The sequence below is a fragment of the Canis lupus genome, chromosome 2 (assembly GCF_003254725.2).
Source record: "Canis lupus dingo isolate Sandy chromosome 2, ASM325472v2, whole genome shotgun sequence".
Classification (NCBI taxonomy): Eukaryota; Metazoa; Chordata; class Mammalia; order Carnivora; family Canidae; genus Canis; species Canis lupus.
Genome location: NC_064244.1, coordinates 16,945,940 through 16,973,457, shown reverse-complemented (window position 1 = coordinate 16,973,457; position 27,518 = coordinate 16,945,940). Strand labels below are relative to the sequence as shown.

At 35.1% G+C, this 27,518-nt stretch overlaps 1 protein-coding gene across 4 annotated transcripts in view; it reads left to right on the top strand.

Moving 5' to 3' along the window:
- ARL5B (ADP ribosylation factor like GTPase 5B) overlaps positions 1 to 26,905 on the top strand; it is a 35,775-nt gene extending 8,870 nt beyond the window's left edge. For all 4 annotated transcript variants that reach the window (XM_025445177.3, XM_025445178.3, XM_025445176.3 and 1 more), the window contains exons 2-6: positions 11,717 to 11,777; positions 13,341 to 13,488; positions 16,672 to 16,755; positions 18,622 to 18,773; positions 20,460 to 26,905. In XM_025445177.3, coding sequence (XP_025300962.1) covers positions 11,717 to 11,777; positions 13,341 to 13,488; positions 16,672 to 16,755; positions 18,622 to 18,773; positions 20,460 to 20,508 — 494 coding nt within the window. In that variant the 3' untranslated portion in view covers positions 20,509 to 26,905. The remainder of the gene's footprint in view (positions 1 to 11,716; positions 11,778 to 13,340; positions 13,489 to 16,671; positions 16,756 to 18,621; positions 18,774 to 20,459) is intronic.
- Positions 26,906 to 27,518: the final 613 nt, after the last annotated feature.

Here is a 27,518-nt window from a genome sequence, read left to right as displayed (position 1 = left end):
TGCAGGGAGCCCGATGTGGGACTCAGTCCGGGGTCTCCAGGATGAGGCCCTGGGCTGAAGGCGGCGCTGAACCGCTGAGCCACCCAGGGATTGCTTTCCTGTACCATTTTACAGCACAAGGCACTTTCTCATAAATTTGATACCTTTCTGGGAATACGTATGCTTATGTGTGGTTGTCTATATAAAACTATGACAAAGTACACAGTCTCGGGAATTTTGTATTGCTTAATTATAAGCTCAAAGATGTTACTTGGATGTAATGATCAATGCAGGAGATAATTTCAAATCTGATTATCTTTATAGATTTATGAACATACCTGTCCAGTACATACTTCCATATTTTTTAATAGTATGCATATCTGGAAATTTCAATCCTATCCTTTGTCTTTTGAGATATCATTGTCATAGAACGTATTAGTTTTAGGTATACTAATCATTTGTTTTAGAAGAGAAATTAGTACTTTATGCCCTTTTCCCTTCTCATCCCAACATAGTGTTTTGATTTATAATACACACTGCCTTTTCATTATTGTGACTGTAAAATTTAGTTAACGCCTGAGCCACAGTGTGCTATAATTATGTTCCCCTTCTTCCTACAACCTTTTCCCCATAGAGTAAATAATTATATCTCACCTTAGTTTTCTTTGTATATTTGACTGAGTCCTTTCATTCTAACCCAAAACTCTGTACAAAGTTTTTCTGTATCACACTTAATCAGATGAGGTACCCTTCCTCCCCAATCCCACAGTATTCCTTTCTGCTCCAAACTGAGCTTGCTTCCCTCTGCCTGCTACGCAGCTGTGCTGGACTTGTCTTTGCAGTCATTCCAGGAATTTCCTTTGCTTTTCTGTTTTATTCGAACTTATGTCTTTTTTTTTTTCTTGCTTTCCTTTTTTTTTTTTTTATGAAGTACATCCTACAGAAATTATTTGCAAAGGTGTCCAAAGCAGTAATTTTTCTTGTGATTACAAATGCCTGAAAATGTTTTGGTCTGTCTTTGCTTTTGATTTATAACTGGGCTGAATATAAAATTCTGAGTTGGAAAAACATCTTTCAGAGGAGGTTTAAAGGTATTATCATTGTCTTCTAGCTCTCCGGTGTCCCCCCCCCCCCCCCCCCCCCCCCGTGTTTAAAACACCAGTATCATTCTTTTTCTTTTCTTTTCTTTTTTTTTTTTTTTACCAGTATCATTCTTATTCTGATTTTTTTTTCTCTTTCTAGTAGAGTTTAGAATTTTCCATTTATCCTTGTTATTTTTAAATTTCAGAGACATGTGCCTTGTTATGTATCTTTTTTGGTTCATTGTGCTAGGCCTCCTGGACCTTCTGGACCTTTTCAACATAAAGTTGGACGTTTTTCAGTTCTAAATATTTTTTAATTATGTTTCTGTTAGAATGTTTTCCTCTACTTTTTGGAAATCTTATTGGTTGTATTGTGCCTACTGGATTATGTAGTATTCTTTTCCATTATACTGTCTTTTTTTCCCTGAGTTTTACTTTCTGGGATATATCCTTTGTCTTTCGATCTTCCTATTGAATATTTTGATTCTGCTATCATTTTTAATTAATGAAAGCCTTTTATTTGTGAAATATTATATTTTTCATTGTTCTTGTGGCATTGTTCCATAACCTTCTAAGTTCCATAACCTTCTAAGTTTCTTTGAAGTTTTCTTCTAGTTTTCTGTTTTCTGTTTGTTTATTTTTATATTAGCCTTTCAGATTGGAGGCTTTACCCATGGAGCTGTTGTAGTTCCATAGAATGACTATGCCACAGTTGGTTTATTCATTTGTGTCATGACAAGTTGTAATATGTAATACTCTTATGAGTTTTTGTAGTCATGTTTTCATTTCTCCAGATGAATATCTGGAAGTGCAATTTTTAGATCCTAGGCTAGATATATGATGAGTTTAATAAGAAACTATTAGATTGTTTTGTAAAGTGTTAAACTGTTCTTGTACTCTCATCAGTGTTTGAGACATCTACTTTTTTAAGATTTATTTTTTTACATTACAGAGCGTGTGCATGCACACACAGAAATGGGGGGTGAGAACTTGACAGGACAGAGAGAGAGAAGCAAACCCCACTGAGTGTGGAGCCCAACACTGGGCTCTATCCCCATGATCATTGAGATCATGACCTGAGCCAAAACCAAGAGCTGACCGTTTAACCAACTGAGCCACCCAGGCATTTCTGAGACTTATGCTTTTAACATCCTTAGCAACATTTGATGTCCTCAGTCTTTTTATTTTTAGTTATTCAGTTAGATGAGTAGTGATAACTCATTTTGGTTTTAATTTGCATTTTTCTGATGGCTTTTGGGTGTTAAGCATTTTTTCACGTGCTGATGAGCCATACATATTTCTTATGCGGAATGTTCAAATCCTTTTCTTGTTAAAATTTTTTTTTGTTTACAAAATTATATATATAATTATATTTTCTGGAACTGAATCCTTTGCCAGATGTATGTTTTATGAATATTTCTCCAGTCTGTGGCTTCCTTATTCATTTTCTATTAATGCAGGTTTTGCTGAGTAGAAATTTTAAATTTGGGTGAAGTCTGATTTTTCAACTTTTTTATTTTTTATTTATTTTTTTAATGGCTCTTGCTTTTTGTGTCCTGTTCCTTTCATCTACAAGCTTTGGCTTTTATACTTAGGTCTATGAGCCATCTCAGATTATTTTGCAGTTACCAGATGAGTAAAGGGGTTGGGATTCATTACTTATAAATTTTTTTACTTGGACATTTGCTTGCTCTAGCATAATTTACTGAAGACTTTGCTTTCATAATGGACACTTTGGAGTCTTTGGTGAAAGATTGAGTCTTATCTCTGGACTTTTCTCTTGCATTGATCTATATGTCCATCCCAATACCATACACCATCTTGGTTATTGTACTACTTCACAGTAGATTTTGAAGTCCAGTGTCAGTCCTCCAACATGTTTGTTAATCTTTTCAAAGATTTTAGTTTTTTCTGTTTTCTGCTTTTTCATTTTACCAATTTCTGTTGTTTATTTCCTTCCATCTACTTTGAGTTTACTTTGTGCCCCCGCAATCTTCTTAAAATAGGGTGTGTGTCATAGTTTTTGTCTCTTATTCCATTCATATGTTACATTTTAAAGCTTTAAGTATCCTTCCTAAGAATTGTGTTAACATCATTCCACAAATTTTAATTTGTTGTATGTCTTTCAGTTTGAAATGTTTTAATATTGTTATTTCTATTTTGACCTGTGGATTATTTATAAGTGTTTAGTTTTCAAATATTTATTTTCCTAGATAGCTTATTATTGGTTCGTTATTTAATTCCATTGTGTTCAGAACTATGCTCTGTAAGATTTCCTTTTTTTTTTTGGTCAGATTTATTGAGGCTTTTTTATAGTCCATCCAAATGTTTGGTACATGTAACTTTTGTGCTTGAAAAAAATGTGTAATCTGGAATTGTAAAATACTCTGTAAACTCTGTAAGTTATGGTAGTTAGTGTTTGTTTTTTTTTTTTTTTAAGATTTTATTTATTCATGAGAGAGAGAGAGAGAGGCAGAGACACAGGCAGAGGGAGAAGCAGGCTCCATGCAGGGAGCCCTATGTGGGAGTTGATCACCAGGGACTCCAGGATCACAACCTGGGCCTAACAAAGGCAGGCACTAAACCACTGAGCCACCCAGGCATCCCAAGTAGTTGTTAGTGTTATTCAGACATTCTGTATCCTAATGTGTATCTCTGCTAGAGGACATTCATTGTGTGATCTTCTGCTTTCTGATCTAGTGTGAAATTCTCTTTTAATTATAATGTTTAGCCGAATTTATTGATGTGGTTCAATTTATGATACAGATATTAAAGTATGATATTTTATTATTCCCTATTGTCCCATCTGCATTCGTTTTGTTTTGTTGTTTCTCTGTTCTTCCTTCCCCACTTTGCTCTGGGTTAATTGTTTTTGTTTTCTTACAATTCCATTTTATTTTATTTACTGGCTTTTTTATAGTGATCCTTTTTACATTATTTTTATAATCACTAGGGATTGCAACATACATTGTTACCTTTCCTCAATCTACTTAAGAGTCAGTAATGTAACACTTCTAAAGTGTAAGAACTTTGATACTTTGTGCCATAAGTATTGTACCTACATTAGTTACAAACTGTACAGTGATGTTACAATTTTTTGCTAACAGTCATATATTCCTAAATATTTTAAGAAAGGGCAAAATTTCTCTTATGTTTACTTATATTATTATTTTTGATGCTTTGAATTTCCATCTAGTATAATTTCCCTTCAAGCCAAAGAATTTCAGCATTTTTGTAGGGTAGCCCTTTTGGTGATGAATGGTGTTAGTTTTCTTTTATCTGAAAGTGTATTTTTTTGCCTTCATTCTTGAAGTATATTTTTGCTGAATATAGAATCTTAGGTCACTTTTTTTTTCTCCCTTTAGTGCTTTAAAGTTATTCCACTGTCTTCAGGCCTCCTATTTTTTTCCTTGTAAAAAATCAACCAACATTCATATCTTTAGTTCCCTTTACATAACCTGATTTTCTCTTGCTGCCTTCAAGATTTTCCCATTATCTTTGGTTTTCAGAAGATTGACCATGACATTCCTAGCTTTGCTTTTCTTTGTATTTATCCTGTTTGGAGTTTGCTGAGCTTCTTGAATTTGAAAATTTTGTATATATTTGCACTCACCCAGTTTACTTGTATTTCTCAAATACAACTTTTTCCCAAATTATCCAATATAATCCATTAGTAAGTTATGAAGTCAATTTAGTGAGGACCAGCATTAAAACAAAGAATGAACATTCTAAAATAGAAACTATTACAGTGTCCCTCAGTTAGTAAAGATACAGTGTTGTGAAACTTTTGTTTCAGTTGTGTGTGTCCTGAGTCATAATGCAAAATATATTTATAGTATATATAAACAACTGTGGTCATGTGCCATGACCACAATTTGAAAACCATGCATTGTCTTTGCCCCTTAACATTTGCCTTCCTGATTGTAACCTTCCCTTGGGCAACATTTGAATTCTCCAGAGAACTGTATGAGTTATATCAATTTCAATATTTCCTGCTTAATCTTTTCTAATCATTGCCTTTGTTCAGTGAGTTGGGGATGAGGGGCAATCTTTGGTCTTTTAGGCACTTCACTCTGGCCTGAGATCTTAGTGTCTTCTGCCTTCTTAGAATCTTTAATCTTTTTTTAAAAATCTGTATTTAGTCCTCTTAGCTACCAGAAAAGTATTTTTGGTCTATCCAATAAGCTATTCTTATTTATTATTGTAAGATTGTAAGATTCCGTTTTGTCATAGAAATGTCTCTCTCACACTGGGAGACCATTAGCCAAACTTCTCAGCATGTTCAACTTAAGATTGACTCCGTTGTTTCCTCATCAGTAAAATGAAGAATGCCACCACTTTCCCATGGAATGATCGTGAGGATTAACTTGCACATTGCACATAAAACACTCAGACTGAAACTCTGTAATACTCTTTTTTGCTCTTGACATTTATCTCCTTACGTGAGAGCTAGGTTCTAGATCTGTTATTCTTGAGAATATTACCATGTGATATGTCCATATCTATTGCTTTATACTAACGATGCTGTGCTGTAAGTGCTTATTTACATATGCACCTTTAAGATTTTTAAGGGTAGAGAATCCTTGCTTTTTCGTCTTAATCACAAATATTAAAGTCAGGTGTAAAATGAACTCAAGAAATGTTGAATTGTTGAATCATTAGATTTACATAGCTACTCTTAACAAAATTTAGGCATCCGGGAATATGGGAGCTGAGGTGGGAGTAGAGGGAGACTGAATAATTTGGAAGGGAAGTTAATACTTTATAGCAAAAAAGGAAAACAAATGCTGGCTCTCACCAATGTTTACTAGAATAAATAACTTCATAGAACTTTAATTTCTTTTTTTTTTTTAAAGATTTTATTTATTTATTCATGATAGTCACACAGAGAGAGAGACAGAGAGGCAGAGACACAGACAGAGGGAGAAGCAGGCTCCATGCAGGGAGCCCGACGTGGGATTCGATCCTGGGTCTCCAGGATCGCGCCCCGGGCCAAAGGCAGGCGCCAAACCGCTGCGCCACCCAGGGATCCCTAATTTCTTATCTGTAACCTAAGGAAGAAGGCTCAGGTCAGTAGTGTCTTTTTGGAGACCTTGGTTCCTCAGAAATGCCTTTATAGGTGAGCCATTTGTAGGTTAAGAGGTGGAAGAAAGGGAATAGATCTCCAGTTCTGCAGTCTGTTTTATGATTCTATGAGCAATGTAAGGATATTTTTTTTTTATTATCTTTTTTTTTTTTTTCCAAAAGCCATATTTCCTTGGGTGCTCCTCATTGCTATACAGGCCATCTGGCCTTCAGGTCTCAGATTGTGACAGCATATCTTCTGACTTTTTTTTTTTAATATAGATTTTTTTTTTAAAGATTTTATTTATTTATTCATAGAGACAGAGAGAGAGAGAGGCAGAGACACAGGCAGAGGGAGAAGCAGGCATCATACAGAGAGCCTGACGCGGGACTTGATCCAGGGTCTCCAGGATCATGCCCTGGGCTGCAGGCGGCGCTAAACCGCTGCGCCACCGGGGCTGCCCTCTTCTGACTTTTTAATACCTACTCTTTGTAACGATGCAGATTCATTTTCTGTATATTCGATATCCTAAATTTGCTGAATCACCATATTTGGCAAAGGACATTTTTATTTGTTTAGTTATGAAGTTGTTTGCATACTCTGTGCTCATATAAGGCTTTTATAATATATCTAGAAGGTAGCAATCCCTATTTCATCCTATCTTCTGGGCTTGCATATACTTAAGATTAAAAGTTGATCATTTTATCACATTTCAGCAATACCCAGTTTTAACATAACAAATGTTAACATACTGTTTTCTGCTTTATTAGCACTGCCAATATTTAGTGATTCTCTAATTTTTTTCTTACGTTTGTCTATTTGAATTATTTGGTGTTCTATATAATAACTACAGGGATTCCTGGGTGGCTCAGTGGTTGAGTGCTGCTTTTGGCTCAGGACGTGATCCCGGGATCCAGGATCAAGTCCCACATCGGGCTCCCTGCATGGAGCCTGCTTCTCCCTCTGCCTTGTCTCTGCCTCTCTCTCTGTGTCTGTCTCTCATGAATATATAAATAAAACTTTAAAAAAAAACTACAATTTTTCATTTGGTATCTATACTAAAACTAGAAATTGAATTTAGTAAATCATTTTCATTTGGTAAAGGGAAAAAGGTTTTCTTTGACTTTTTCTTCCACTTAATTTTTTGAAGTTCCTTTTTCCATCATTTTTCTTTTTAGCCATCTTTTATCTGTGTTTGTCTACAAGCAAGTGCTCTTACTAATTTTCTTTTGAAGCCTCATTCTGTATAGGCTTTACATCTTTATGCCTTGCTTACAAAATAGTATGAGCCAACTTTTAAGGACATCCAAGAGAACAAATACCATAGCCACGCATGCAGGGAAACTTTTGTGTAAACATTTGATCAAAATTAAACAAAAGCTCTGCAATTGGACCTTCATTTAGTTTAAATAAACATGATTTGTGTTGACTCTGGAGATGCATGGATTAGCTAAGTAATACTGGAAGTGTGCTTCTCTCAGACCTCTGTTGTGGGAAGAGCTACAACTTGGTCTCTTGGAAGAGAATTCTGGTGAAATATGATGGCAAGGTGACTGTCACACATTCGAAAAACATTTGGATGCAGGGCACCCAGCTGGCACAGTCAGTAGAGCCTAGGACTCTTGATCTCAGGGTTGTGAGATCCAACCCCACACTGGATGTAGAGATTACTTAAAAACAAAATCTTTAAACAAACAAACCAACTATTTGGACTCATTGGAACTCTCGATAGTTGTGGTAGTGTCTTAACTCAAACTTACTTGGCTATCAAAGTTTTTAAGTTGTCCATACTGCACCTCCAACCTACACATTTCTAGCCCCAAACGTAGGCAGCTTCTACTCTGTAACAACATACTGATTTTAATAATGCCACTGAAAAACAATAAAGAAGGTAAAGTTCTATAATTACATTTGCAGAATTTGTTCTAAGTAAGGAATTTTATAATTATACCCATGTTCACAGTTTTCCCTGTTTAAGGTTACATAAGAATTGACTGTGTCTCAGTCTACCAACTAAATATGTCATTTTTGTAGAGAGTAGTTGGAGGAGTTAGAAGAACATGTAGCTTACATATATACATGTTAAAGATGGGTTGAAGTTGTAAAAATATGCAGTTGTATAGTTTTCTCCTCACAACTTCAGACATTTCAGTGGGTCTGTAAGCAAAAGTGATGTTAAATGACTAATGTTCATCTGATTGGCAGCAGTGCAAAGTCTGACCTTTAGGCTAGATTCTTTCTCACCTTAACTGAGACTGAATTGTACTATAATGATATATTTTGGAAGGTTTTTTTTTTTGTTTTTTTTTGTTTTTTTTTTTTTTAACCAACTAGGTAAACATAAAGATTATTGTTGGGCAATAAGAAATGGTACAAATTTACAAGCATCCTTTTATATCTACTTTCGTTAGCTATGACGGGAAGGAAACTATTTTATCATGACTACAGGTAATCACTAACAGTTATATAGTTTAGTTGATATTTTTCTGTTTCAATACATAAACTAAGATTTGCATGTGGCCTGTTGATTACACCCAACCAAAAGGACAGCAGTACAGAACAGGCACCGTGAGTCGCGTGTTTAATACCAAGCAGTGTCCTATACCACCACATGAATTTATACCTTATTAATCTAGATACCACTTGTGGACATTTAAAGCAACACGTTAATTTCCTTTTCTGCTTACAACAAGAGTATGTGTCATTGTCCATGTTTTTCTCATTTGTCCCTTGAAGAGGTAAAAACTTGACTGACTGGCATTTGGGAACTCAAGTTTTGGGTCATCAGCACACTTCAGGGGCAGCTAGGGACTAGAGGGATTCGAAGGAGGACAGGCATTACCATTATGCTGCAGAGTACAAACAGCTTTAATTTTGTACTTGCTTTTTTAGTAAATTCCCTTTGATTTTGATTTCCCTCTTGTACAAATGATGTTAGAGATTTTTTCCCCCAAGGAAAAAATTTAAAATAAACTTTGTTACTTCATGCTTTTAAAAATCATTTAGCTCTTTTCTGTTGATGACGCTTTGATATACAGACTCAGGTTGTTGGTGATCATATCAGAAGATAGACCTCGGCTTAATGGAAGGATTGATGCTAACACCTTCATTGTAATACAGAGTTGAAATTGTGTGTTTGGTTTTAGTTGCAAGAATTCCCTATCCCTGAGAGAAAAAAGGAATCTGCAAAAGACCTTAAGTTAATCACACAGTTGAAACTGTAATGAAACACATACTGTGTCCGCCTTTAGGGTTTGTCTGTCACCCCTGGCTTAGTTTGAACTAAGCACCAGGCTTTCAAAACGATGCATTATTTATGAGTTTTGCCATCATATGCTGCTGATAGTGTTGATCATCCTCATAATACAAAATGTGAAGCAGGGAACAGGACTTTTAGAAGATGGCCCTGGGTGTTGGTTTACTTCATTTGCCTCAACGGTGAGCCACCTGGTACTACCTTCTGTTCCCCTCTCCTGGCAGAAGTATCTGCCCCCCAAGATTAGCTTACTTCCAGACTAGTGGCTTTATTTTCACTCCTGCAGGGACCCCGTGGTCTCCAGATGCTGACAGGTGGTTTCCAGCTGTCACCAAAATTTAGAATGCTTAGTCTTGCACTGATAAGAGGGTTCTCATTCTTGAACCTTAAGGGTGAAAGATTGGGCGACCCAAAGATTGCCTCTGTTAGAAGTTAGGGAGTATGAGCCAAAAGAGTCAAAAAAGAAGGATTATAGTGAGTTATATAATAAGCAAGCAAGTTTTGCCTTGTTTTGTTTTTTACAAAGCCGCTTCTGCCATAGTGAAAAAAGGCTGTTCAGAGCCTCATGTCATTTGTACAGCAATATTATAGGCATTATTTACAGTGTTCAAGTCATTATAAGGCGCAAACATGGTTTGTCACCTAACACCTTGTCTGAATTATGGCCCCCCTTTTTGACTCATGCAGTATTAACACTTTAGAATAGGAATACGAGATGATATTTGATTAGATGTATAATCACAATTTTGACATTCACAGGTTAACAAGAGAAGCAGGGTTCCGATATGAAGTAACGTCAAATCGCTGACTAAAAACAAATTGTGTTGTGGTTCTTTTGGAGGTTCACTAGCTTTTTAAGCATTCCGTCCTGAGGAAGAGAGGTATCTTTAATATATCCTGTAAAGGTTAAAATCGAGAAGATTCTAGAGTGTTTTCTCCTCTGTTCAAAGGAGGTTTCATAGTTTGTACCACTTAACAGAATAACTCGGTGGGCTTTCAGATCTGTGAAGCAAGTGATTTATTCTGTGCATAGCACCAGAAAGAGAAGACTGAAGAAGTTTTTGTTGTATAAAGAGTAGAAACCATATCTGCTCAAAAGAATTGTAAAATCCAGGGGCCCCTGGGTGGGTCAGCTGGTTAAGCATCTGCCTTCAGCTCAGGTCATGATTTCATGGTCTTGGAATCGAGTCCCTTGTGGGGCTCCTTGCTCAGTGGGAATTCTGCTTCTCCATCTGCACTCCCCCCATTGCGCTCTTATGTGTGTGTGTGCACGCCCTTTCTCCCTCCCTCTCTCTCTCTCTCTCTCTCTCTCTCAAATAAAATCTTAAGAAAGAGACTTGTGAAATCCAGATTGAAAAAGTATTGTGGACTAAGTAATTGCTTATGTATCTATAAATTAGTGGAAGGGATGAGAGACAGTATGTGTGTCTTGTTGGTGACAGGGAAACCTTTTCAATTTTATGTTTTTAATTGGATTTCTTCATGAAAGGAAATAAAGAATCTTGGTTATATGTATGTGGGAGTACTTCCAGGTGTAAAAACAACTTGATAAAAAGCTAATTTGATTAGAAGAGATGACAAACAGATGTGTAAAACAATTTTTTTTTATAATTTTTTTTTTATTTATTTATGATAGTCACACAGAGAGAGAGAGAGAGAGAGGCAGAGACACAGGCAGAGGGAGAAGCAGGCTCCATGCACCGGGAGCCTGATGTGGGACTCGATCCCCGATCTCCAGGATCGCGCCCTGGGCCAAAGGCAGGCGCTAAACCGCTGCGCCACCCAGGGATCCCCTGGGTAAAACAATTTTTAAAAAGATTTTACTTATTTATTTGGAGGGGATAGCTGCAGAGGAGCAGAGGGAAAGGGAAAAGCAGACTCTGCTCTGAGCGTGGAGCCCAGTGCAGGACTGGATCTCACTACCCTGAGATCAGGACCTGAAGCCCAAATCAAGAGGCAGAGAGGCTTAACTGACTCAACTACCCAGTGCCCCAAAACAGTTTTTTTAAACTTGCATTTTAGGTCATAATGCCTTGTCAGGATCAGAATTGGTGCTTTTCGTATTATAAGTGAGCCAGTTCTATTGTACTTCCCTCCTACCCAAAGTTCACATTCTTGTGTAAGACAGCCAGGTGAAGAACATCATACCAGAATGCCTCATTTAATACAGGTGGTCTTGACACCATGAAGTTCTTTTTACTCTGTTTTAACATTCCAGTAATAAGTATCCAGTGAATGGTTCTCATTAGAAAGCTAACTAATAATCAGTGTTGAAAGCATGTAATTGCAGTACGCAGTAGTGATAAATGTTTATGGTTTGTTTTCTTTTTGTAGAACACAAAGTAATTATAGTGGGACTGGATAATGCAGGGAAAACTACCATTCTTTACCAATTGTAAGTATATTTGTTTTCTTAAACAGTTTTCATCATTTTAGTTATTGGAATGAGTTTTGTGTAATTATTAAGGTACCATAATGGAAAAGCTTCAGCATATGGTTTTGTATTTTATCAAACACAAAATTTGTTTAACAAGCGAATAAAACTGCTGTATGTTTGCTAAAGCCTTCGCAAACACTCATCTTTTTCTGGCCTTGAAAGAATTAATAGTAAGCTAAAATAAATAAACCACATATAATGGTGCTGGAGTGAGGTGATAAAGTGCATTTCACTTCATTCTTCCCGCTCTGTGCTTCGTTCACGTCAATAGATGGATATCTCTAGGAAGCCTGTTGCTACTCATGACCAATAGCTCTGAATTGTTGAACAAAAGCCAGACTTGTCAAATCAAAAGAAATGAAGATCACCCCTGAAAGTACTGCTTTTTTAGCTTCCAGCAGGGAAAGGTTTGAGACTTCCAGAGAACTACATTAATACTTGAGGAAATTTTAACAGCCCATCAATCCACTTGTCAAAGTAGCTCCCATTATCCTTTCAGTGTTTATGAAACGATCCACATTATGCAGAGGAAATGGATCTGTGTCCCAAGCATTTTAACAAGTAGTTATTAGATACAGTGCACAGTTGTATGGCTCTTATCTCTTTCCACCTCATCCTAAGTGTATCAGCTGACAGCTCTCCAGAAATACTTTACTTATGCAATGTCTAATGTATTTTTCAGCTACTTTGCTAAACTCTTAACTGTGGCTTGTTGTTTTAGAGGCGAATAACTACTTGTTTTACTTTAAAACATTCATTCATTGGCTGTTATGTATTTTCCTAAGACTTCACCTTTAAACATCAGATGTAAACATTTCAGAAACCTGTCAGTTGTTGAAATAATTTTCCACAGTTTCAAAAATATACATAAAACCCAAGAGACAGTGCAATTGTAGGCTTCTTCCAACACAGTACCGGCTTATTATAGGCAAATATGTATTTATTGAATGAATTAATTCATGTATTTTAACCAATAATTATGATTATGTAGTTATGAGCATTGGTGTTCTAAATACATTTATAGTTATTTTCATTTGCCTATAGCCCTATCTTTTTAAGGGTGTAGTTTAGGTTGATAGGCCTGAGTCTCAATTTTCTCACGTAGTCAGTCTTAAAAATTATACATAGTCTTCTCTTCAGTGGTTTCTACTTGTATTGATGTCACAGTCACCTGGAAACTTGCTCTTTCAAGAGGGAGCACTGGTTCTGCTCTGATAACAGGGCATGTTGGGATTGGAATTTTGGCCACAGAAATACAAACTCACACCACGGTGTTCCCTTCTCTCCAGATCAAGCTTTCAGTTTATTCCACTGAAAGAAAAACACAAAGTCTTCCTTCAGGAGTTGTCCTTTATCTAGGTATTTGTTTGTACAAGTGTTCTATAAGATTCTACTTTTGATGCTAATGATTACCATCATTGATGCAAATAAGGAAGGGTGATTGATACTAAAAATATAGGGATGAAATTTCCTTCAGATTCTCAAGATTTACAAAAGATTTTTTATGGTGTCTTTTGACAGCTTAATGAATGAAGTAGTTCATACATCTCCAACCATAGGAAGCAATGTTGAAGAAATAGTTGTGAAGAACACTCATTTTCTGATGTGGGATATTGGTGGTCAAGAATCACTGCGGTCATCCTGGAACACGTATTACTCAAACACTGAGGTATACTAAGCTGTCTTCTGAATTTTAATAAAAAGAACCAAAGAATAAACCCAGAAAATAGATAGGCTGTACATAAAGATGTATTGACAGTTGCTTTTCAATAAGATCATTTTCTGTAAGGAATTTGAGGTTTTTAAATAGAAGAGAAAAGGCAAGTAGAAAGAGTGATGCCCAGTATTTGCTGTATGCTTATTATATATAGGGCAGATTCTCAGTTCATCATCACGGTAATCCTGTAACATGTCTACTGTTGGAGAAAGCAGAGAGTGGAATCAGTTAGATTACCTGTTCCAAGATCTCACAACTTTATGAGGCTCTGGTTAGGGGAGAAATAAAATATTTTAAGCCTAATTTAATACAAGATTTCCAAAATTCAAATTTTTGGTGAGATCGTATTTGTTTTTTAAAAATGGATTTACAGCCCCCACCCTCAGCCAAATTCTCTGTCAGTTATTTCATTATTTTACTACTTTAGAGCCATCCTGGGAAACAGTCTAGATGAGTTTCTGTTTTTGTTTTTATATCTTGTTAGAGGCAGATTTTTTTTTAAACCAGTGCAGTACTATTAAGGGATTTATCTTTGAGTATACTAATATACAATTGCATACATAATTTCTCTTTACAAACAGGTACATCTAACCTATTATTTTTTCTAAAATGAAGCCTATTAAAAATTGGGTGTTTTTTTAAGGGAGTGTGGGGAGATGCAAGGAAGTTTTGGTGAATAGGTTTGTTTTTTTAGTATAAATCCTTGGGATTTATGTTGCAATCACATGAGTATCTACATAGATATATGCAGTTCAGTTTATGACTGTCAAAACCAAATGGCGTATCATAGATCTTTAGCAGTTGTGGTAGCACTTAATTATTTTTTTTATTTGCAGGGAAAGATAAGTTGGTAAGCAAATATGATTATAGATAGGTTAGCTTCATATGTACTTCTATCATAAAAAAACATTCTGAAACTAAAACATGTTAGAAAGTCTTTTAGCATGACTACAGTTGCTCCTTGAACAACGCAAGGGTTAGGGACAGTGACCCCCCCTCCCTTCACAGTCCAAAGTCCACATATAACTTGACTTCCTCAAAAACTTGACTGATGGCCTCCTGTTGACCAGAAGCCCTACTGATGACATAAAATGTGGATTAATATATATTTCATATGTTGTATGGGTTATATACTGTAGTCTGACAATAAATAAGCTAGAGAAAAGAATGTTACTAAGAAAATCATAAAGGGAAAATACATTTACAGCACTGACTGCATAGTTAAAAAAAAATCACATTTAAGGGGACCTGCTCAGCTCAAAGCAGAGCTGATCACCTGTATTTAAACAGCACAGCCTTTGCAAAACTCGCAAGTACTGCAGGTGTGAGACAGAAGAGCCATCAGTTCTGATGAGTAGGTTAGAGTTGATTCTCGCTGATCAACATATTTATAGCGTTGCAAAATGGTAGTGAGGTTGCAGAAACTCAAGAAGACTTAGCATGGGTCCAAAAAGAAATATGTTATTAATGACCCCATTTGCATGAACTTTTTCTTTTTTTAATAAGCTCTTTTATAAGAATTTCAAAATTGCTACAAAGACCCTTTGGCCTTTACTGCAGGATCCCAGCACAGCACCTGGCATCTGCAAATCTTAGTGCCACGTAGGGAATCTGGTCTCTGTGGTATTTCCCTGATGGTTTTTGCACCCTCATCAGCTTCTTAAATTCCTTATCCTGACGAGTCCTCCAGAAGCCTAAGGTCTCCATTGTAATGCAGGGAGTTGAGCTGCTGGTGAATTCCTGACACACTCCTCTCATCAGAGTCACTTACCTTTATTCTGTCCCTGATACTTTGCCGGTTTCTTCCATTTCTTTCTTCCAGTCTCTTCTCTTTTATCCCCTTTGAACAAGCCCTGCCCAGTTTATATGCAGATCACTCTAGTTATCTCTTTGTCTAGTTGTAAGGTCTTCTGAACAATCTGCTGTCACCCTCCCTCTATTGATTCTTTTTTTTTTTTTTTTAAAGATTTTATTTATTCATGAGAGACACACACACACACAGAGAGAGAGAGAGAGGGAGGCAGAGACACAGGCAGAGGGAGAAGCAGGCTCCATGCAGGGAGCCCCGACGTGGGATCCACGTGTACTTGATCCCGGGTCTCCAGGATCACACCCTGGGCTGAAGGCGGCGCTAAACCACCGAGCCACCAGAGCTGCCCTCTCTATTGATTCTTCATCACTGTTATAACGTTCAGCATCTCTTAATCTCACTTTTTCTTCTAAAATACTAATGTAGGGGCCCTTTGCACTGTATCTTCTTACTTTCCTTACCAAAGATCTTTTTATTTTTAATGTATAAGACCCATCTTTTACATACACACCTTTATCAACAGCTTCCTCTAATCCTGTTGATGTCTCTGCTTTAACTCCATCTGCATCCCCTCTAGTGCGTTAATTCCTAAGTAGGGGATCCCTTGGTGGCGCAGCGGTTTGGCGCCTGCCTTTGGCCCAGGGCGCGATCCTGGAGACGCGGGATCGAATCCCACATCGGGCTCCCGGTGCATGGAGCCTGCTCCTCCCTCTGCCTGTGTCTCTGCCTCTCTCTCTCTCTCTCTGTGTGACTATCATAAAAAAAAAAAAAAATTAAAAAAAAATTTCCTAAGTAGGCATGTTTCTATTTAGCACATTTTATCTAGGGCTTTTATTGTTGGTTTTGTTATGTTAAAATGTCTTGTTCATTAGTTGGGGTTTTTTTTTTTTTAATGTGTTTCTCTTTTTCAGGCTAACTTGTGTGCTCCTTTTTATTAGGCAAGAGATTGTGAAACATAAATAATTACTGATTGCTTATGTGAGCAATTATAGAGTACTTTCAAGTTTTAGTGAAAGTTACTTAAATTACTGTGACTTTCTCTTCGAAAATTATTACCTGTTTAAAAATAAATCTTAGTGTACAGAGTATTATGTATGAAGACATAACCTTTTTAAAATAAACTATGGGCATAATTTTTATCTGTTGAAATTATGAGTCATTAACATTTGGATTTTACAGTATAATTTAAACTATGATGAAAAAGCAGTAAACCATTTTATGGTAATGATGTCATGTAAAGAAAGTATTCTCACTTTCTTTGAGAGTAGTTTTACAGAAAACTTCAAGATTTCATTCAATTTTCTTTCTTTTTAATTTTCTTCTAGTTCATCATTCTTGTTGTTGATAGCATTGACAGGGAACGACTAGCCATTACAAAAGAAGAATTGTACAGAATGTTGGCTCATGAGGTAAATTTTTAAAGCAAATGTAAACCATGGAGTAAGGTATCTGTATAATGGTTGTGATTTTCTACAAAGATTATGGGCTTTGCTGTTGGTTATTGCATCATTAACAAAATTTTATATTTTGATGAAAGTCTTAAAGTTTCATTACATTTTCAAACTTGAAGAAGCTCAACACATTAATTTGTAGACTATTACTGTTATTGGCACGACTTTTCAAAGTTAAAACCACTTATTCATGCCTTAAAGAGTCTGATAAAGCAAGAAAAAGGAAAACTTAAGTTTTCGGTTTAACTGAAAATTCTTTATTTTTAAAAATTTTTAAAGATTTTATTTATTTACTAGAGACACAGAGAGAGAGGCAGAGACACAGGCAGAGGGAGAAGCAGGCTCCATGCGGGGAGCCCGATGTGGGCAATCCTGGGTCTCCAGGATCATGCCCTGGGCTGAAGGTGGCGCTAAACTGCTGAGCCACCCAGGCTGCCCCTATAACTGAAAATTCTTCAGTGAATGATCTGAGATCACTTAATTCTATTTCAGATGCACAAAAGACTTAGATAATAAAACACACTTGTCCACCCACCATTCAGTGTAAGATATTAAATATCCTATGTGACCTTCCCAATCCCATTTCCTTCCTTTCTTTCAAAGAATTCTGAAAGAATTACATTATCCTAAAAGTGTTGATTACTAAACCTATGTATATTTTTGATACTTTCTCTACTTTTTTGTCAGTTGACAAAATATTATGTTCATAAACTCTTATATAATGATACAGATTTTTTTTTTTCCCGGTAACTCAGTTTTGGTGTTTTTTGTTTTTTGTTTTGTTTTGTTTAGCATAACATTATGATTATCCACGTCAGTACATACAACTTTAGTTCATTCCTTTAAAAAAACCATCTAGTGTTCTATTGTATAAATATACCACAGTTGATTTGTTCTTTTTTTTAATCTGTTCTTTTTAATCTTTTTAATTTTTTAATTTTTATAATAAATTTTATTAATAATTTAATAAAAATTAATAATTTTTAAAATTTTAATAATCTTTTTAATTTTTTTAATCTGACGTTTAGGTTATTTCTAGTATTTTGATCGTATGAACAGTTCTGTGGTGAATATTAATGAATGCTGTTAGTTTACACCAATATTAATGAGTAAAATAAATATTCCTCATCCTCACCCTCAGTCCTCTTTTTTAAATTTGGAGAAATTCTGTAGTATTTGGTAACATAATACCATATTTTCCCGTCAGAGTATTGCTCCTATAGTTTTAAATCAGTGTTTAAGATGCATGTTTATTTTAGTTTGACCCCTTTGGCCCAAAAGTATAAAAAAAACTTTTGATAATCTGGCTTATGTTAGTAAGGCCATTTTGTTAGAGTTAATCATGAAGTCATTATTATTTGAGAAAATTTATTTTCATTTCAATATAATTTTTATTTATTATTTTTATAGATTTTATTTGAGAGAGAAAACAAGTGGGGAGGAGAGGCAAAGGGAGGAGAAGAAAGCAGGGAGCCCCACATGGGGCTCAGTCCTAGGACCCCAGGATCATGACTTGAGCCAAAAGCAGACACTTAACCAACTGAGCCATCAAGGAACCCCCCCCCCCTTTTTTTTAAATAAGCTCTAGGCTCAACATGGGGCTTGAACTCAGAACCCTGTGATCAAGAGTTGTGTATTCTACGAACTGAGCCAGCCAGGCATCTCTCAAAAAAAAATTTTAACTAAATATTACTGCCTAATCATTTTAAAGTAGAGGGATTTCAGTGTAACTGTCCAGTTGAGCATATCTGACCTTTTTTGCTTGATTAGTTTAATTTGGATTGTGATATTTCATGTATTAGAAATATTTCATATTGATTGCAGGATTTACGGAAGGCTGCAGTCCTAATCTTTGCAAATAAACAGGATATGAAAGGGTGCATGACAGCAGCTGAAATCTCTAAATACCTCACCCTTAGTTCAATTAAGGATCATCCGTGGCACATTCAGTCCTGCTGTGCTTTAACAGGAGAAGGGTAAGTGCTACATGATATGAGGGGAAGTATGACTTCAAATTTCTGTCAACTTTTCTTTGATCCTGTTCCCTTTTTTGCTCTTAAAGATAGTTTTTTTTGTATTTCAGTTTTATAAGGTAGAAATAATTTTAGTCTGTTACTGTTAAATTACAGCTCAGCAGAGTAACACACATTTTTTGGTAACTTTTAATGTAAACAAAATGTTTTACCAGAAAAAGTCAATAACAAATGTTTGGATTAAGTTGTCACAATTTTATTTATTTATTTTTATTTTATTTTATTTATTTTTAATTTTTATTTATTTATGATAGTCACAGAGAGAGCGAGAGAGAGAGGCAGAGACACAGGCAGAGGGAGAAGCAGGCTCCATGCACCGGGAGCCCGATGTGGGATTCCATCCTGGGTCTGCAGGATCGCGCCCTGGGCCAAAGGCAGACGCCAAACCGCTGCGCCACCCAGGGATCATTCATTCATTCATTCATTCATTCATTTATTTATTTATTTATGAATGATTGTACTTATTCATTCACAAGAGACACAGGCAGAGGGAGGAGAAGTAGGCTCCATGCAAGGAGCCCCATGTGGGACTCAGTACCGGGAATCCAGGATCACACCCTGAGCCAAAGGCAGACACTCAACCGCTGAGCTACCCAGGCATCCCACAATCCAGATTTTTAGTTGCTGTTCATTTCTTGCTTTTGTCCTTACTAACTGGGGGAAAAACTATAATGTTGCCTGAATTAAAGTGGATGCTTCAAAGAAATTTCACATTTTCGGTAAAGGCTTAATTAAGCATGAGCTTTCAACTTTTCACAAGAGTACATCTCCTTTCTTATCAAGAGTCCTTTCACGGGATATACTTTGTGAGAGTCAACATTTGAGACAAATGCTTCCTTTTTTTTTTTTTTTTTTTTTTTTTTAAAGATTTTATTTATTTATTCATGAGAGAGGCAGAGACATAGGGAAGCAGGCTCCATGCAAGGAGCCCAATGCGGGACTCAATCCCGGGACTCTAGGATCAGGCCCTGGGCCAAAGGCAGGCATTAAACCACTGAGCCATCCAGGGATCCCGAGACAAATGCTTCCTAATAGTGTATTCTTCTTTCCTAAGAACTTAAGTTTGGATAGAGTAGGCTAAAGAGAACCTCGTGTGTTATATGTGACTTATCTAGTCGATTTCCAGGAGTTTATTTATCCTCTAATCAACTTGACCTTCTTAGTTATGCTATTAGAAATAGCTTATTAGTAATAGCCTATTAGTAATATGATGGCTGGATGTAGATTTTTTTTTTTTTTTTTTTTTTTTACCTATCCTTAAGGATTCCATTCTGTAGAATTTCAGAGGGTATGAAGTTCCTATTGCCTTTCTATACTGGCTTCAGTTTTAACCTTAAAGGAAGGCGGAAGGGAAGTATTTGCAATCTTGCTGGTAAAACTGCCAAAGTGGTTATCTTCAAGATGAGACTGAAACCATTGCCCAGTTACTCAGCTAATCTGATTAACATCTCTTGTCTAAGTGAATCATCCTCTTCAAAATTCCACTTCTTGTAGCATTACCTACATATTTCACTTACCTGTATAAATAATTATCGTAATACCGACTTTTGGGTAAGACTTAAAAAATAGTAAGTATGCTTTCAACGATAAATACTTCCATTTTGAAAATACTTCTATCTTTTGTTTCAGATTATGCCAAGGTCTAGAGTGGATGACCTCCCGAATTGGTGTGAGATAACTTTTTGCTTGAAAAGAGACTGCTCTATTTATTCTGTGACATGAACATTTTCCTAGTACCTTTGGCTGCTAAGGCAGCAGCATGTTTAATTTATAACAACACAAACCTCTATGAGCAACACTTGAATCAAGTGCAGCTGAACTGGAACATAAAAGATTTTTTTCTTAACTTTTTTTTAATGCACTAATCTTCAGTTGGATGAACATAATGTATAACTATGTTTTCAGCAACATAATTCTTCTGACTGCTGATCTAATTATTCAATGACTGCCTTGTAAGAAATGTTTGTCATATGTTTAATGTTTTCTGAAGTATTGTAATAACTTTAATGACCAACTTCTTTCATTTCTTGACCACCCCCTTTCCCTACCAGATAATTACTGGCTTGACAGAGTAGTAGTGGAAATCATCGGGTACTGCTTGCAAACTTAACCAGCACTAAATATTTGCTCCCTCTTCAGACCACTTGTCTTTTGGATAGAACTTATAAAGAAAAAAATCTGCCCAAAAGATACATATATATATACATAAGGAAGATTAACCATCTATGAGAACTGCCCTTAAGTTAATTTCTCCCATATTATTACAGTCATGAAATAATTTTAAGTCACTATTAGCATGGAAATTAAGTAGGCTGTTTTATCTTAAAGAATTAAATTCACGTTTCTGCCTCCAACATGAGATTAGTTTTGATCAAACACTAACCAAGGAAAAATATATGAAAGCCCAACTTCAATAGTAATATTTTGGATAAATCTGATAAATCTGATACTTTTAAAATGTCACATTATTCAACACATACATTAACTATCAGAAATTATTGAAGCATACCAGCACTAATACCAAAACAAGACACTCAGCATATATTTTACTATCAATTATAAGCAACTTTATTATCAGCAAAAAGTTCAGCTATTCCATTTGCAAAGGAGAGCACATCTGCTTTCGGGAATAGCTAAAGCAGAAGTATAAACATTTCATTTCTTAAAATTTTGAAATTGTGTCTGAATTTGAATAGTGTTTCTACCACCAGCAGTATATTACTTAGAAAACCATATGGCTTTCCTTAAATCTATCTGAGGTTATAGTGTGATAAGTTTAAAACAGTTGCCATCTTTCTAGAACATGATGTTCTAAAGTCTTTTGCTGGGTTACAGGACACTGCTGAGTTTAATCCAAGCTTTTACAGTATTACTAGGAGACTGAATGTTAACACTAACATCTTGAAAAATAAGAAAAAGTCATAATCTATCAAAAGTTTACTACATATCATTAAAAGTTTTCAAGGCAGTTGTCTAATATGAACAGTACTCTAAATAGTGCATTGTTAAGAGGGAGGACAAGTATTATATTTTTGATCCTCTATTTCAAGTGTGATTTTGCCATAACGAAAGCTATAAAATGCATAGAGAATAATACTTCATTTTTGCAGTATTTTTTTAAATTTGGGTCAAAAATAGGAATCAGTGTTCTTAAGAGTATCTAAAATACCTGTTCAGAAGTGGTATTTTAATTTTAATATTTTTTATTGTAAATTGGTTTTACTTTTGCTCTGTTTTCAAGTATACTTGATTTATTATATTTAGTCTAATTTAGTTGAATGTGGTAATATTTTCTTTCTATTTAGTGGTAGCACACCCCAGAACTGAAAAATGGCCAGAGAAAAGCTTTCTGGACTTTGGGAACTAGTGGTTTATTAACCTTGTTTTGAACCTTTTTTTTAGTGATTCTGTACCAGGTAGAGGGTAAATTTTGTTTTTAATAAAATCCATAGTCTAGAACATGAGAGAAGAGCAAACGTAAATCAATATGGATGCTTTGTGGTATGTGTTTGGGGACCGAGCAGGAGGAATTATGAAGGTACCATTTACCTAAAGCACACTTTGCCAGATTTCTATCTTGGTCATAGAGTTTAGCCATAACTACTGAGAATAATTCTCTTCATCCTGAGAAAATATACTTAATACTCCTGTATCCATTCTTATTATGAAATGTATCTTTTATCTAATAAGATTGGCTGGCTCAATTTTCTTCTATCAAATTATGCAGTTATTTTTTATATTACCACATCAGCATTATATTAAAAGTGTTTTTAATGGTTGTATTTTGTCAGACAACTACTAGTATAGATTCAAGTTTGCTATTTAATTTTTTAAAATACAATTTATTTTCTAAATTTTTTTAAAAAGCATTTTGTTAGTTTGGAATTAGAAATGATTTATGTTAGCGGTGTTGAAAATGAAATCGATATCCCACTAGTTTTTGTGGCAATAATTGGGAAAGTTCAAATAGAAATTCATGTTAAGACTTTTAAAAAGTGTTTTTATAGGTTTTCATTAATATTTTCCTGTTACAGTGATATGAAAACTGATTATCCTTTACTCCAAGAGAATGTTTTATTTGACCCAAGCAAGTATGTAATACTAAAGGATTGATTCTGACATTCATTGTCAATCAACTGTAAGATACTGTCTGGTGAAAAATGTAAATTTGTAATTAGTGCCTTTCTACACATTTTGAGATGAGTTCTCAATTTTGTACTATACCTGTTCTATAGAGGTCAGATTAGCAGCTGAGTAACAAGACAATTAAATAATTCGAAATTCACCCTCCCCACCACCCTTTCAGTTGCCTAGCAAAGTTTCTAGTAAGTAGTGGAAAGCAAGGGACCCACCTACATTACTTTTTGGAGATTATTTTAGATTTTACTTTTATTTGAAAGATGAAGAAAGTTTAACAAATCTTTTAATATTTTATTAGAACTGAAATGTAACTGCCACCCAAACATGGCATTTTTCTTCATTTTGAGCATGTTGAATTCTTCATATTTAAACCCACTGTTCTTATTGCAGCCCATTTGGGAATTCTTAGAATTAACAGGTTCTTTTACATGGAAATATACTATATAATGTGTACTGTTAGTGTAATTTAACTCCTTAAAATCTGAAATAATATATGTATAATCTATTGGAAAACTGATAGTTTTAAATACATAATTTTTGCTTTTAGGTTCTGTTAGGTGTGCTTAAAGGTATAATTTTATTCTATATTAGAGGAAAGAGAATAAATTCAAGTTTTATTGTTAAAAATGATTTTTAAATGGGCACTATCCTTTGAGCCAAAGTCATTTTGATTAAGCATAAATTAACTTTTATTTTCTATAGCATAAAGAAGATATTTTCCTATGGAAACAGTGAGTGATGCAGGCAGTGCTGTAAAAATTCTCTGAAGAGCTATGGGGAATCAACAAAGCAAAGTAAATTTTAAAGAAAACAATAAATCTTTATATTTTTAAAAATCTTTTTGGTGTATCTTAGGACAGATTAGAAATGGAATTGTTTGTGACTATATCACTCATTTAATTCTTGACTATGTAAAACTATATCAGTAGAAAATGTAGTGGTATTATGCCTTTGGATAGGTAAATTCCATTGACATTCATCTTTGAAGACCAACTTCATGAGTCTAAACTTTTCATCTATGGCTTTGGATCCAAAATCTTTCATTTCCAGTTCAATTCTAAAGGATCTTTTCATATTTTGTTGGGATAAAGTCACTTCGAAATGCAGTCTGGTAACTTGTATTTGGTAGAACATTGTGCTGGCTGTCTTAAAGAAGTGGATTTGAATCTTAATATGGCCATTACTTATCTAGTTGACCTTAGACAGTTACTGTTCATGGCCTTTGTTTTCCCCATACTGAGAAACTTAGGCCAGCCAGAGCTCCATCATATCTTTTGGTTTTAAAATCCTGAACACTACATTAAATCAAGAAAAGCTAAAAATACTAGGAAAGGACATGTAATATGAAATTAAATTCACTTTTATCTGTTCTTTGATATCCATTTCATTATCATTTTGGTTAGTTGATGAATACAATCAGATAAGGAAACAAAGTATCAACTAGTAACTGCTACTTAGCTTCAATTGAGCTAAGAGCTAATGACAATGCAGAAAATAAGCCATATTACTAAGAAAATGATTGAAAGCTGCTGAAAAAACACCAGTGTTGTGTTTAAAATACTCTTTTCTAGAGAATATCTTGTTTCCTGGCTTTTACAAATTAGAAGTGGTCAGTTCATAGTATATTGGCTTTATTATTATTATTATTATTATTAATAAATTTATTTTTTATTGGTGTTCAATTTGAGTATATTGGCTTTCGATGCTACCCCAAACTCCAATTCTGTTGGACTTTCCAGTATTGAAATGACAGCGCAGCCAGGCTGTCACTATTTTACAAATGTCTAATTTTGAGAATAGTTTACATTCAAGGTTAGTTCCTTCAGTAATATTTCATCCTTACTCATTTAGCATTATTGTGAAGGCTGAAATCCAAGTCAGGTTCCCCAAAAGCATTTTTTTTAAGAGTTCTAGGTGGCCAAAATTGAATAGAAAAGGTCTATTTAAAAAAAAAAAAAAAATCAACTCCATTTTAAAGTAGAAAAGATAGTGTGTTCAGCACATCCAAAATCAGTTTTAAATGCATATGATTGGGTAAAATTTGGGGAGAAGGTTAATTTCGAGGTATAGAGTCCTACTAGAAATGAATGTCAAAACAGTTGATTTAGTAAAGATAAACATGATGTAGAAAAATCTTCAGAAGGATATGAAGTAATAGAATATGTGAATGAAAACAGTGAGTATCCTCATTAAAGGCACTTAAAGTTACTAAGAAGAAAGTACAGTCTTACTGTAGTAGATATCTTACTTTTAAAGTGGCCAAAGGACCAAAGACTGATCAGGTTTTTTAGAATTTGTTAGTGTTGTCAGTCACATCTTTTTAATTAAACTGGTCATCTACATTGTCTCCTAGAAATGGAGAAATAAAATGTGCAATGCATATCTTTTGGAATAGATAACAAAGTTCTAGAAGAGTGGCAATGTTCTCTTGAACAAACTTGTAAAATTTCAATTAAAATGTTACCTCATTTTTCAATCCATAGGTGCTTTGCTCAAGCTTGTGGGATTTGCATCCATAAATACCCCCTTCACCCAAACTGTATTTGAAATATGCAAAATTCGCAACCAAGGGATAGCATTCCTTGGAGATTCTGTTTCATTTTATTCTTGTTTGCCACCAGCAGGACTAACCTGGTATAGCAGATTCACATACTGTCTTCATTAAAGCACACAGGCAAGTGCTCAGTCAGTACTTACTTAGTTTCATTAAAACCAAATCAGGGCAAGAGAAAACCCCAAAATTTGATTGATTATATTAACTGTGACTATATTTCATTCCATGTTGGGAAGATATCAAATGTTTCTCATCTGATCTTGGTTGTGTATGATTTATTTGCATATGTTGGCCCTATTTACAAGAGACTCTTAAACATTTTAATTCTTCTTATATTTTCCCTCAGGAAGTTCAGGGACTGGACAAGCCCCTCTTTTGTTCTCTTGGAGTAAACTGTTCAGTGTAGTTACGAAATTTTTAATTTCAATTTAAAAAAGTTTAGCTGCTATTTCATCAAAAGTGTGCATTTATAAAATGATGGTTATGATTTTTTCCGATTGTGTAATAGTTTAAAATTTTACCCTATTTATTGCACAGAGCATGGTTTAAAAAAAAAAAAGACTAAAAGCAATTACAGCCTTGTCCCTGGATTTCTCCTAATCAGAATATAATGATTATAATCACACATTGCCATCTTTGTATAAATTGGTGCTTTAGAGCATTAAAGAGGAAACAGCAGGCCCTGTAAAATATACTTCTTGCCTCAGAATATAAAACTAAGTGTATTTATATTTATGTTCATTTCTTAAGGTTTAAATACAAACTCTTGTTATCCATCAAGTTTCAGGCTTTCTACAAAAACCATAACAATATCTTAGCTAATCAGCTTCATCAAAATAGATGGTGTCAATACGGGCAAAATTAGGAATTGGATCTCTCTGTGGGTCCCATGGTATTGCATAGAGGGGGGAAAAGAAGAATGTCTTTCACTCTACAAACTGCTTCTTAACCCCAACCAAGCAACTGAGATGTGTGCTATTGGTCTAATATATAGCATTAATAAAAGAGCAAACCAATAACTTAATGTGTTTACATCATCACTTCTTGAAAATGGATCAAAGCATGTTCTACTGAGGGTGGGACTGTTTAAAGATGTGTTTTAAATTTAATAGCTTCATTACTGTCATAAAATGCTTCTTTTATATGTTAAGTTTAGGTTGCTGGTACTCACAATTTTTTTTTATTTCTGCAATTATGTTTTAATGAGTTGCTTGCATGCCTACTCACCCAAGTGAAAAAGGATGCTGTTTGCTCTGGAATGTTCATCTTTTAGACAAGATTTGGCTCATTTACAATCATGGTGCAATACAGTGTAACATTCATTTGTTTTCAGTCAACAGTTTTATTTTTGTCATAATAAATAATTACTTTTCCAATATGACATGAACCCAGTGATTTCTTTTAAAGATAAAGGTCTGTTTTAACAGTCTTTTTGTTGCAAGTGATAGAAACCTACCTAAGCTAACAAAGCCATGGGAATTCATTACAGGGGTAAGGTCAAGTTGTGGGTGCTTAGGGAACCCAAGGTCAGCGATACAACTGGGTTTTTGGAACAGACCAGGACCAGAGACCCGGGCTCAGGGATAGCAAGGAGGAATCAGAAAGTTCTTTTTCTTACCCATCTCTTTTTCACCTGTTTCCTAGGAAGTCCACAGGGCAGATAATGTCCAAATCAAATAGCTCCTATAGTTTTATCTTTGTGCAAGTAAGAAGTCAGATCATCATTAGGTCCTAAGTTATGTTGTTGAAAACTGACCTCTGAGCTTTGGAGTCAAAAAAGAACATGAAGACAGAGTTTGGGACAAAGAGGAACAATAGTGATATAGGAAAAGGTGTCGGGGTTTGAAACCAATGGCCAACAAATAATTCTTGAGATGTCTTTGGTGCAAAAAGATGGTTTTATTAAAAAGCCTGGGGATAAGACCCAGGGCAGAAAGCTGCCCTTGGGGCATGAGGAGCGGCCCATTATATACTTTCAAGCTGGGAGCGGGGAT